General features: G+C 42.8%; 1 protein-coding gene across 14 annotated transcripts in view; it reads left to right on the top strand.

The window, feature by feature from the left end:
• Positions 1 to 13,903, top strand: part of ADGRL3 (adhesion G protein-coupled receptor L3) — a 1,180,558-nt gene that overhangs the window by 990,594 nt on the left and 176,061 nt on the right. For 5 of the 14 annotated variants that reach the window (XM_075352542.1, XM_075352543.1, XM_075352541.1 and 2 more), the window contains one exon: positions 5,013 to 5,141. The exons of 6 other annotated variants lie outside the window; for them this stretch is intronic. In XM_075352542.1, the coding sequence (XP_075208657.1) occupies positions 5,013 to 5,141 (129 nt within the window). The remainder of the gene's footprint in view (positions 1 to 5,012; positions 5,142 to 13,903) is intronic. 3 more of the 14 variants (XM_075352551.1, XM_075352550.1, XM_075352549.1) reach the window with 1 other exon arrangement.

Below are 13,903 nucleotides of genomic sequence, written 5' to 3'. Positions count from 1 at the left end.
CTGATCCACACTTGCATTCACTCTGCCATATAGCTGTATGAGAGGTCCAACTCCTGCTGCAGAAAACATTCCCCAAACCATGACACTTCCTCCACCACCTTTCACTGACTTCTTAACACACTTTGGGTTCAGTCTTTCCCAGTTTGTTGACTAACATAATGTTTCCCATCAAACCCAAATAAATTAAACCTGCTTTCATCACTAAAATGAATTGTGGACCACTTCTCTTCTGTCCACACAACATACTCCTCACCAAAGGTGAGTCTAGCCTTTTGATTCTTTCTGCTAAAGAGAGTTTTGGTCACTGCAAAGTGGACTTTCAGTCCAAATGCTCTTAAACATTGTGACACTGCATGACCAGATAGATCTTTACCCTGTTCAGTGGTGAACTGGCGAGCAATTCTAGCTGCAGTGTTGAAAGAATTACCCATGGAGATTCTCCGCATTATCCTGTCCTCTCTTGCATTTGTATTTCAAGTGTGACCAGCCTTCTTGGGGGACTTGAAAGAGTTTGATGTTGTAAAGATGAAATATTCTTGAAATCACAGACACCAACTTCAATTGCTATGGCTGATAGGGTCACCCCTTTGGTATTCATCTGGACAACCTGATGCCGGAGGGTTTCAGTCACTTAGAACGGCACACCATTTTTGCAAAGTCAGTGGAAACTGGAAAGTCAGGTTGACAGTTAAATAGGTTTTGTCAGATGATTAAGGAAATTAGCACCAGGTGCCAGATTAACACCAATAACCAATAACTTGCAGGTATCTGACAGTGTTCTCTATTTTGATCAGTGTTCTTTTTCATTTATCTCATTTACATTTTTATTATGTGCTTTACAATAAATTCAATTTAAGAAATAAGCTTAAAATACTGCTTGATTACTCATGTTTGGACATAATCACGTAGGACAACACAATGACCGCAACATTTAGGAAATTGTGTGGTGTTGTCTAATTTTGATCTTCAGTGTACAGGTTCCTATATCAAGTTTACAGTTTAAGTAAAAACGCTACTATATAGCATCTGTGCTCCCTTAGCCAAATAGGTTAAACCCACTTGGATATTAATAAAACTGTTTACTTTAAAAAGCTCAAAAGGGGTTGAATATGGTCCAAGGAGACCTCTGTGTGTTAAGCGGGCTTTACACGCTACGATATATTTAATGAGATGTCGGCGGGGTCACGTCGTAAGTGTTGCATATCCGGCATCGTTAGTGATATCGTAGTGTGTGACAGCTACGTGCGACGGTGAACGAGCAGAAATACTCACCTTCTCGTTCATTGTTGACACGTCGCTCATTTTAAAAAAATCGAGCGTCCGGTTGTTCATCGTACCCGAGGCAGCATACATCGCTCCGTGTGACACCCCGGGAACTATGTACATAGCTTACCTGCATCCACAACAAATTGCCCGTGCTGCACAAACGATGGGGGCGGGTGCGATCGAAAATGTGCTCGCACGATTAATTGTAACGTGTAAAGCAGGCTTTACACATGTCTTTTCCAGGCAATTAGAGTATTTGCAGTTTTGAGAATTGTGACAAATTTATTTGAATGAAATTTTTAGGGATAATGTTATGAAGCTAGAAAAGTTGATTTTACGAGATTCGCTAATCTCTGCTATGCATCTCGGCCCTCGATAATCTCGCCTGGTAACTTGACGGCTTCTCCCATTGTTGCAGTTGTTCCTAAACACTTCCACTTTTCAGTGATGCAGTCAGAGTTGATCTAATATTCAGGCGAGAAAATATTGCACATACTGACTTGTTGCAGTGGTTTAATTCTGTTTACTCAAGAAGTAGGAGGGCACCAAATCCTGGGATCACCCCTAGCACTGAAAGCTAATGTTTAATAAAGAGGAAAGAAGTGCCAAAAAATTGAGGGATCACCATATATATAGTTATTCAAAAATGTATTATATATCAGAGAACATCAAAACACAACACATGTTCTCTGATATATAATAAATTGTTGATTAATTATATATATGGTGATCCCTCAATTTTTTGGCACTTCTTTCCTCTTTATTAAACAGTGGTTTAATTCTATTATAATTGTGCTTAAATTCAGTCAGCTTTTTAAAAGGGTATGCTTATTTCCAAGATCCTATCCCAATATGTAATAAGTGTAATCATAATAATAATAATAATAATAATAATATTAGCAAATACCTCCAATTATAAATGTAGTATAGTTCTTCTAATATAGCTATGTCTATTACCTTATGTGCCGAGCATTGCAGGTTGTTAGGTATCCATGGTTTTGACTACGAGCTACTAAGTAACTGTGATTATGGCTACGCTCATATGACTGTATGACTCGCGCGAGTGCAATGCGAGAAAATCTCACATTGCACTCGGACCAATGTTATTCAATGAGGCAGAGCAGATTCTGGGTGAGCGAAAAGTCGCTACATGCTGCGATTTGTTGCTGAAATCATCCAAGACTCACCAATACAAGTTAATGGGTGGGAGAAAATAACAGACGTCACACAGACAACACACAGATCATCCTAGTGACGTCCATTTTTATGCATACATTGCTATTGTGTCGCCCGGGGACCAGGGGGTACTCAGATCCAGGCCACAAGGTCACTTCTGTGGGTATCACGGTGGCGTGACCCCGTCTGTGATCCCAGGCTCCACAGTAAAAAGGGGGTTAGGTAAGGGAGATTGTCCGTGACGCCACCCACGGTTGTGGTGAGGTTGTGACACCACCGCTGCTCTGGACGGGGATCCCGGGAGCGATGACAGGGAGCAGCATAGTTGTTATGTCCCCTCCGTGGGTAGGGGGGTTGGTGGTCCCGGGGCCCATGGAGGGTTTTGGAGCTGGCAGGCGGGTTACGGGGCCTGGAGAAGTGCAGGGTCGCGGGGGCAGCGCTGTGCGGCACAGCACGGTGGTACTCACTCAGCCAGTAATGATGACACAGTTCTCAGTAAAACACACGGCTGGATGGACGGGTCCCACAGGCGGCTGCGGTGTTTTTCCCCTGACCCCAGGTTGGTAATGTAAGTCCTCTCTTTCACCTCCGAGCACACTCCTCCTGCAATCCGGTTTCCAGCTGGCTCCCCGATTCAGTACCGGTGTGCCACCGCCCAGCCCCGGCTACCTACGGTTCCACCAACTGTCTTCCCGGCTCTCGCAGACGGCCATTACCGTCTGCCTCACTCTCTGCACGGGGACCCTAGGCTCCAACCTAGGCCCCAGTCTGCATCTGCCTCTCTGCAGACCTCCTCTCTCTCTCTCTCTCCTGGACTTGTCTGGGCTTGTTTCCTGCCTCAGGCCAGCTAAACTCCTGGGTGGGCGTCTCCATCTCCTGACTCCGCCCACCTGGTGTGTCTGTCTGAGCCCGAGGAAAGGAATCAAGTTTCACTGGGGATGTCTGCTGTGAAACTGCTGGGGGTGGGGGTGTTTGTGTGTTGTTACCTGTGGCCCCTGGCTTGTCCAGGGCGCCACACTATCATGTAGGACAGAACACTGTAAGTGGTCCTGCAAAAGAATAATAGCTGCTGAGAAAAAACGGATTGCACACTGACACCACACTGACACCACAATGACAGCACACTGGCAGCACACTGACAGCACACAGATGACAAGTGAGAAAAAATCATCCTATTCTCCTGATGAGCATGGGACCGTTTTTTCATACACTCATGTGACTCCAGCCTATATGTGTGGATACTTAAGGGTCTGCAATGCCCTGCTTATGAAGTAAGCAACATAGTGAATCAGAAAAACTATACTATAGTTGTAATTGGAGTTATTTGCTAATATTATTATTATTATTACACCTAGTACATATTAGGATAGGATCTTGGAGATGGGAATAACCCCTTAAAGGGTACCTGTCAGGTGCAATATGCAGCCAGCACCACGAGCAGTTCTGGGTGCATATTGCTAATCCCGGCCTAACCGTCCCTGTATACACTAGCATAGATAAAGAGATCTTTAGAAAAAGTATTTCTAAAGATCTTTTACCGTATGCTAATGAGCGAGGGCACTAGCCCCTGGGCGTTAGTTCCCCGGCCAGTCACCCCTCATTAGCATGTTAGTACATCCCTGTGGGCGTGCTATCATGCTAATGAATACGCAGCGTCACACGATGATGTCACTCACCTCTCTGCCACCATCGCCACCATCACCACTCGACGCTGAATTTCGGCTCAGTGCGCATAACCCCAGAGTTTAGGTCATGCGCTCTATGAAGCCGGGTGTACGCATCCTGGCTTCAAACTGAAGTAGTGCGCATGACCCAAACTCCGGGATCATGCACACTGAGCCGAAATCCAGCGATGGCGGCGGAGAGGAGAGTGAGATCATCCTGTGCCGCTGCATATTCATTAGCATGATAGCATGCCCACAGGGGAGTATTAACGTGCTAATGAGGGGCAACTAACGCCCAGGTGACTAGTGCCCTCACTCATTAGCATGCGGTAAAAGATCTTTAGAAATACGTTTTCTAAAGATCTCTTTATCTATGCTAGTGTATACAGGGACGGTTAGGCAGGGATTAGCAGTATGCAGCCAGAACTGCTCGTGGTTCTGGGTGCATATTGCACCTGACATTGCATATTGCTTATTGCACCCTCTAAGTTGAGCAATTGTTTCTGAAATGTTTGTGATGGCAGACTGCATGGCTAGACCCTTAATTATATAAACCTGAGGCAATTGGACTAAATCGAATTCCTGATTTCAGTTTTGGTCCATATAGTTTATCTAATATTTTACACAAAGTTGGGGTGACCCTAGTTAGCAAGAACATATTATTTAACAGATACGCCCTACTCTTTACAGCATCCTGGCTATTTTATGACAATGTGTATTCAGTCTTGTCTTTCTATTCTTTAAATGTGCTATAATTGTCAGTTTACCTACATTTTATTTTCATTTTACCATCCTGGATTTTTTTTGTTGCTGTTATTCACTCATTATGTTAACGTGTTATTTTTGGTACATATTACTGATTATTGCTACTGATTTTTCTTTTGTCTCTTTGTTGGGCTATTCCAGGAGCCATGGCTAATCATCTTATTACCAATGCACTGCTTCGTCCTCGTGGCGCTAACAATCCCTATAATACATTGCTGGGGGAATTGGCTGTCTATAACAACCCTTCTGTAAGCATATACAAATTACAAGGTGTGCTTGAGTTTCTCTTAACCTTTTTTGTTGAAAAGACCCTTTGTAACTTTTTAATAGATGGTTTAAAATTTCTAGCAGTTTTTTTTCTTTGCAACTCCATGCTTTTATTAGTAGTAAATAATATTAATGTAAATGTAAAAATCAAAAGAGTGGGTTGTGGGTTTGCAATTAGTTTAATGGGTGGCAGCACAGATTTCTACTGTTAGTACTGTGATATGGGTTCTTATAGCTTTTTTTTTCGATTTATGTTTTAAAAACTTTAATATTGAGTAAAATTCATATTTGTTAATACTTGTATTACTTCCATTACTATCACTAAACTGTCTATCTTTTCTGAAGATTGTCAATTACGTTCTTCAGAAATTTTAATGTGTCTTCTGAACGCGAATTAGTCATGGTGGCATTTGGTGGCCTCCTCCAATACTATTGGATATATCTGCTTAGTTTCATCTGTTTCATCTGTTTAGTTTATAACGGCTTTATAACTAATTTATGAATAATGATACTAATTGACATAAAAAGAGGGGTTTGCATTGAAAGGGAATCTGTCAGCATATTTTTGCTATGTAATCTGAGAACCATGATATTGGGGCTAAGAGCACAATTCCAGGCATATCTCACTTATTGGGCTGAGTGTTGCTGTTTCAATAAAATCAGTGTTTTATCAGCAGGAGATTATTACTACAAGACTAGGTGTCTTGTGCTTCCTAGTCATCTCCTCCTTGTAACTGATGGATATATCTCCTTAGTTACTTTATTACTGTTGTATTACTAGTTTATTAATATTGACACTAATGACACAAAAAGAGGGCTTTGCATTGAAAGGGAATTTGTCAGCAGGTCTTTGCTAAGCAATCTGAGAGCCCCATGATGTTGGGGTTAGAGCACAATTCCAGGCATATCTCAGTTCTTGGGTTTTGTGTTGCTATTTCATCAGCAGGAGATTATTACTACAGGACTAGGTGTCTTGTGCCTCTTAGTCATCTCCTGTATGTAACTACGCCTCCACCACTGATCAGCTTTCTGTTAATGTACAGTGTACCCTGACACACAATCAGTTGTGTATGTAAGTTTATACAGTCCACAACATTCTGACCTCTGCTAGAACTGCAGCAGAATAATCAAAATGACAGCTTTTAGTCTTTGCATGATACTGCTCTCAGATTACATAGCAAAAATCTGCTGACAGATAATCTTTAAGTGTTACAAGTTGGTGCCAATAGAATTCATGGAAAGTGTATATGTGTAATGATAAAAAGTAACTAAACTATTTGTAATGTTATGAAACTTTGGAATATATTCCATTACCTTGTTTTGCTTCTATCTTTAACACCATGATGAAAGTGATATCTTGTCAGCTTAGTTAATTCTGTTTTAGTAGCAGATTTGATCTGGAGGTCTAGAAAAGATCTATACTTGGAGAGTGATATTCTTTGTTCCCCTCAACCATTCTCAGAAAAGGGATAGAATAGTGTCTGAGCATAGGGGTGGAGAGCAGAGAACATCACTCTCTGAATATAAGTTTCTTTGTTAGAACTGCAATTCTAATCATATTCTAAGATAGCATGAGCTTGATAGACAAAGTACCGTATTTTCTGTTTTGTAATACCCACCAAATTATAAGATACACCCCAAATTTGAAGGAGTAAAATAGTAAAAAAATAATTTTTACTGTTAAAATCAGAGTCTGTCTTTTAATCCTAGTGCCTCTTATATTAGCTCACTATGGGGGAGCGGCGGTGGTGGAGCGAATCAGGAAGGTCACAGGAGGCAGGGTAGGCGATGCTGCAGTCTCGGAAGAGGGGGTGTCACGGCTCAGAAGGGTTGGTGATGCTGTGGGCTCGGAGGAGGGGGTATCGCAGTTCAAGAGGGTCAATCTGCTGCAGCGGATGGTTGATGATACTGCAATCTCGTGGGGTGTCGCGGCAGCGAGCGCCATTAATCTGCCGGTGGACTGTGGGCTCCATTGAATTGGTGGTGCGTGTGCAGATTGGCCTCTGAGGCCATTTCCATCGTGTCATCAGCCGGCAAATCAAAGCAGCCACAGTCCGCCGGCAGATCAATGGCGCCCGTGGCCGCAACACTCCACAGTATTGCCGACCCTCAGCTGCCACACACTGACCCTCTTGAGCCACAACACCCCCTCCTCTGAGCCCGCTGGGAGATCAATGGCACCCACTACCATGACACCTCATGAGCCCGCAGTATTGCCAACCCTCCGCTGCCACACACTGACCTTCCTGAGCTGCTCCACTGCAGTGACACCCCCTCCAAGCCCTCTGTATCACTGACCCTGCACCACCACTGCCATCCTGGTAAGCCATATGCAGTTTGTGAGACACACCCCATTTTTCCCCCAGTTTTGGAGTAAAAAAGTGCATCTTACAAGCCTGAAAATACGGTATCACTTTCAGCGTTGCCTTACAGTTAAAAGGAAACACAGTAAGGTGATTAAGTATTTTACTAAGATTCAAGTTAAAGCCCCACTCCAGTGTTTTGGCTTTTTTAGGCACCGTAGTGTTGCTTTAAATCTTAGTCCCCTGCCCCCCTGTCTTATACTCACCCACCGGCGTTTCCATAATTTTTCAGTGCCATCTTAAGACCACAACTCTGACTGGCTGGAAGTCAGAAGTTACATCGCAAGCTCTCAATGCAAGTCTATGAGAGCCAGAATGACGCCAGAACAAGGCTCTAAGACTTGTATTGAGTTGTGGTTTCCATGAAACAATGGAGCTGCTGGCAGGTCATAATCTGCCGGAGACTGCTGGAAACAGATGAAGATGGCGACAGGTGAATATAATACAAGTGGCGGATGACTTAGATTTAAAGCACCATTCCGGCACTGAAATTTAAAAAACTACTGGAGTGGTGCTCTAACGTTACAAGATTAATTTAAAAAAATAGTTTACTCTTTGATCAGTTTTCTCTTAGGCATAACAGCTGCAAAATAATGGCGTAATTAAACCCCAGTGTACTAATAGGACAGATGGAACATTTAATTGATCAAATTAAACACTGATTACCTAGAGCTCCTCCTACCTTTTGTTTATTATAATTCACAAACCGGGAGGGGGGGGGGGGTTGGGGGAGAATTGTACTGCTTGTAACTTATAAAGAAAATCAGAATAACATTGAAAATGTATACTTTCCCTTACTTCCTACCAGCGATACAATATTGGGGATTTAGCAAGAAGAAAACCTATAGGGAGGACCCTTGTGTCTGACGGAACTTAAAATTGTTTACATGAGAGCCTTCGCCTCCATGTCAGTTCAGCAAATATTGGTTGAGATATATACAGTGCTGGCCAAACGTATTGGCACCCCTGCAATTCTGTCAGATAATACTCAGTTTCTCCCTGAAAATGATTGCAATCACAAATTCTTTGGTATTATCATCTTCATTTAATTTGTCTTCAATGAAAAAAAAAAAAAATTGTCATAAAGCCAAATGGATATAACTCCACACCAAACATAAAAAAGGGGGTGGACAAAAGTATTGGCACTGTTTGAAAAATCATGTGATGCTTCTCTAATTTGTGTAATTACCAGCACCTGTAACTTACCTGTGGCACCTAACAGGTGTTGGCAATAACTAAATCACACTTGCAGCCAGTTGACATGGATTAAAGTTGACTCAACCTCTGTCCTGTGTCCTTGTGTGTACCACTTTGAGCATGGAGAAAAGAAAGAAGACCAAAGAACTGTCTGAGGACTTGAGAATCCAAATTGTGAGGCAACATGAGCAATCTCAAGGCTACAGTAAGTCCATCTCCAAAGACCTGAAAGTTCCCGTGTCTACGGTGCGCAGTGTCATCAAGAAGTTTAAAGCCCATGGCACTGTAGCTAACCTCCCTAGATGTGGAAGCAAAAGAAAAATTGATGAGAGATTTCAACGCAAGATTGTGCAGATGGTGGATAAAGAACCTCAACTAACATCCAAACAAGTTCAAGCTGCCCTGCAGTCCGAGGGTTCAACAGTGTCAACCCGTACTATCCGTCGGCGTCTGAATGAAAAGGGACTGTATGGTAGGATACCCAGAAAGACCCCACTTTTTACCCCGAGACATAAAAAAGCCAGGTTGGAGTTTGCCAAAACTTACCTGAGAAAGCCCAAAACGTTTTGGAAGAATGTTCTCTGGACAGATGAGACAAAAGTAGAGCTTTTTGGGAAAAGCCATCAACATAGCGTTTACAGGAAAAAAAAGAGGCATTCAAAGAAAAGAACACGGTCCCTACAGTCAAATATGGCAGAGGTTCCCTGATGTTTTGGGGTTGCTTTGCTGCCTCTGGCACTGGACTGCTTGACCGTGTGCATGGCACTATGAAGTCTGAAGACTACTAACAAATTTTGCAGCATAATGTTGGGCCCAGTGTGAGAAAGCTGGGTCTCCCTCAGAGGTCATGGGTCTTCCAGCAGGACAATTACCCAAAACACACTTCAAAAAGCACTAGAAAATGGTTTGAGAGAAAGCACTGGAGACTACTAAAGTGGCCAGCAATGAGTCCAGACCTGAACCCCATAGAACACCTGTGGAGAGATCTCAAAATGGCAGTTTGGAGAAGGCACCCTTCAAATCTGAGGGACCTGGAGCAGTTTGCCAAAGAAGAATGGTCTAAAATTCCAGCAGAGCATTGTAAGAAACTCATTGATGGTTACCGGAAGCGGTTGTTCGCAGTTATTTTGGCTAAAGGTTGTGCAACCAAGTATTAGGCTAAGGGTGCCAATACTTTTGTCTGGCCCACTTTTGGCGTTTTTTGTGAAATGATCAATGATTTGATTTTTGTTTCATTCTCTTTTGTGTTTTTTTGCCAATACTTTTGGCCAGCACTGTGTGTATATATATATATATATATATATATATATATATATATATAGTGTGAGCTCAGGCTGCAAATCAAATTTGATTTAAAGGAGTCAGACCAAAGATCCATTTATATTGCTAAGATTATCATAAATGAGTGTACCTGTCAATGTTTGTTAACAAATGGTTAATCTTACTGTCTAAGCAGTCTGCCAATCACCCAGTGGAGGAACAAAACCCAATAAAGGAGCAAAATGCTATTCCATTGGGTGAGATGATCTAGTGTTCATTGTTCTCTACATCGTCCTGTGAACCATCTATTAAAGATCGTTCTGCGCATCAGAAGCAGGACTGCCTGTGGGTTCTGGAACAATAAAAGAGGTTAAAGGGGTTGGGTTTTGTTTGGTAAAGTTTAATGTAGTACCAATCTAGGGCGCTGATTGATAGTACACTAGTATTATTAGGTGTACCCCAATATCTTAGAATTGTTTCCTGGAAAGGCTTTCTGCCAAATTTTGTAATTTAGTTGCAGGGGTATTCTCACAAAGACAAATCCTTTACTGTTAGGTCATATGGACATCATAAAGGTTCACTCCTTGGGGTCCCCTCTATGACCCAGCTTCAAGATTCTATATGTGGACTTCATGCATTGCATTTCCTTTGAAATAAATTGTGTATTAGTTTATTCATGTTAGATTAGATAGCATCAAAGCTCTCTACACCAAAATTGGCAAAACAAACTCTGAGGATCCAGTCACTGGTCACTAGGTCTTATAGAGGAATTTTGGTTGGCACTCTGGATATTAGGTGATAGATGGTGGTAGGATGAATAGCAAGACTGTAGCATAAAGAGAACCACAGAACCCATGCTCACAAAGTGATAGCAGCGTTTTGGATGCAGTGTGTTTCAGCTGCAAACAAAATGCTGTGTTGTACAGTAGAAGCACAGTGGATGGGATTTATAGAAATCCCGTGGCCACTGTCCTTCCTTTTCTGCAGTGTAAACTGACATGTGGTGCCTTCCTCAGACGCAGCATGTCAATTTATGCTGCAGAGACGCGAGTGTTCTCCATGGGGAGAACAGAGTAAAAGTCCGCAGCGGCCCGAACCCTGATCGTGGGCATGTGCAGCTGCAGTCTCCTGTGGAAAACACATACACATGTGAAGGAGGTCTAGGGCGCACTGTGTGCGGATCGTGTGCATCCACCCTAACTCCTTCCCTTTCTGTTTTTGTTTTTTGTTTTTTTTTGCCCTTCCATAGATTTTTCTCTTTCCCTTTTTGTAAGAGCATTTAACATATTTATTTTTACGTCTCCACTAGAGATGATCGAACTTATTCTGAAAAGATTCACCAATTTAAATTTGGTATGAGCCTTGACCTGTTCGGCTCAGGCTTGGATTTCCAAGCATTTTTGTGAAAAGTCGGCAATGTTCATTTTTGCTCGGTAACTGTTCGCAGCTTTTCTAATACCTTGCTATTACTTTGGCTATGATAGTGGTGCTGCATGATGAGTGGAGGGATGTGTTTGAGGGGAGGGGCTGGGGAGAGGTCAGAAGAGCACATAAACCATCCACAATGTTCAGACACAAGGCCCTGTGTCATTGGCTGCCTAAGGGTGCTTTCACACATCCATTTTTTTGTCGTCAGGCACAGTCCAGCGAATACCGGATAAAACGGATCCGTTTCTTTTCCCTCATAGACTTGTATTAGCGCCAGTTTGTGCCGCATGGCCTTGCGTTTCATCCGGCAGCCGCCGGATCCGGCGAAATTTGTCTGTGTGGCTGCCAGAAGGAACTTCCAAAAGAATATTTTTTTTATGAGCGGCGAAAAACCGGAAGGCTCCGGATCCAGCCGCGTTCGTCTGTTTTTACAATTGAAGCCTATGGGCACCGGATGCGTCGTCATCCAGCAAATGATGGAAAAAGGCACCGGATCCGTTTATTGTTTCTGGGCATGCCCAGACGTTGTGGAAAATCATTTCTGGTCACAAAAAGTCTCTCTCTCTCTCTCTCTCTCTCTCTCTGTCGCATCAGTTTTCCATCATTCTGCCACGGATCCGTTGCATCAGGCACAAACCGGATTGTGCCTGATGGCAAAAAATGTATGTGTGAAAGTACAATAACTCAGATGTCCCTCTGCTTCTAAAAAGCGGACATGTGGAGTCAATGCCATTGTGTGATTGCTAAAGCTTAGTGATGGTGCTGCCACCGTTGCTAGACAGTTAGCTTAGCTAGTGGGTTTAATCATAAGTGGCTGAGAAATAGTACAGAGGGTGATTGTATAGAATAAGGAAGTTCAGGGGTGTGCAGTGTAGGGAATGTTGTGTGCCACAAATCGGGATTTCATCATCTAATGATTGCTGATTGTGTGCTCCAGCTCAAACTTGTTATATCCTCATCTAAATAGTGGAAAATCAGTGCTCCTGCTAAAAATTGCTATATCCTTCTCTACATAGTGGAAAATCAGTGCTCCAGCTAAAAATTGCTATTTCCACATCTAAATAGTTGCCATTTTATGGTTGATCTAAACATTACTATTTAATTATCAACTGTAAATAGTGGAAAATCTGTGTTCCATGATGAAGAAAAATTCAAATTCTGCTCAATGGGTGAATGGTGAAACTACCTCCCCCCACAATATCAAACCCCACGTACGTTTCGCTTTCTTACAGAGATGCCATATGGAGTAACCAGCTTCCTCAGGGGGGATATTCCACATGGCATCTCTGTAAGAAAGCAAAACGTACATTGGGGTTTGATATTGTGGGGGGAGGTGGTTTTACCATTCACCCATTGAGCAGAATTTGATGTTTCTTCAGCATGGATTTTTGCACATGCAGTTGTTGCATTAATACAAATTGCGTTACATGGGACTAGCATTGCCTTGCCACTCTCTATGCTGATTTGTGCTGCATTCTTTGGGGTTGTTTGGAGATTCTTATATATACATGCACATGCACTTTATTATCAATATATGTATTGTATTATGTCCACCTTAACCCCCAATGTTTACCTTCATCTTGCCGTAACCAAGAGTTACATGTAATCATTGTCCTTTTGTTCTATTGCCTCATATTTATGGACATAAAAAATTGCACTTTTTATTCTAATGAAAAATATTTGCATTTTTTACTCCGTTCCCTCCTGTTTTTTGCACTGCAAATTTTGCTGTGTTCTCCCGGAGAGAACGCTCACATCACCGTAAGGGCACTTTCACACTTGCATTCAGCGCAATCCGCAGCTATGGAGAATAGCGCAGTCCGTTAACGCAGAAGGAGCAGAACGATCTAAATTATTTAAAATCACTCCTGGTCTCTCTCCCCCCTCTCATACTCACCGATCACCGGCGCGGCGCTGCACAGCTGTCACACTCCTCTGGCGGCTTCTACTGCCTTTGAAAATGCTGGCCACTCATTATTCCATCTTGTATTCACTGCCCACCGGCGCCTATGATTGGTTGCAGTCAGACACACACCCACGCTGAGTGACAGCTGTCTCACTGCAACCAATCACAGCCGCCGGTTGTGCAGTACAATAAATAAATAAATAATTGAAAAAAAACGGCATGGTATTCTCAGGATGGGGAGCCCCACGTTATGGGGAGCCCCCCAGCCTACAAATATCAGCCAGCAGCCGCCCGGAATTGCCGCATCCATTTCATGCGACAGACCCGGGACTCTACCCGGCTCATCCCAACTTGCCCTGGTGCGGTGGCAATCGAGGTAATAAAGAAGTTAATGGCAGCCCATAGCTGCCACTAAGTCCTAGGTTAATCATGGCAGGTGTCTATGAGACACATTCCATGATTAACCTGTTAGTGAAAGTAAATAAACACATACACCCAAAAAATACTTTATTTGGAATAAAAGACAAAAAAACACCCTCTTTCATCACTTTATTAAAATGCCCAAATACCCCTCCAGGTCCGGCGTAATCCACACAAGGTCCCACGACGCA

Source organism: Anomaloglossus baeobatrachus, chromosome 1 (genome assembly GCF_048569485.1).
Source record: "Anomaloglossus baeobatrachus isolate aAnoBae1 chromosome 1, aAnoBae1.hap1, whole genome shotgun sequence".
NCBI classification, from domain to species: Eukaryota; Metazoa; Chordata; class Amphibia; order Anura; family Aromobatidae; genus Anomaloglossus; species Anomaloglossus baeobatrachus.
This window is presented reverse-complemented; position numbering and strand designations above follow the sequence as displayed.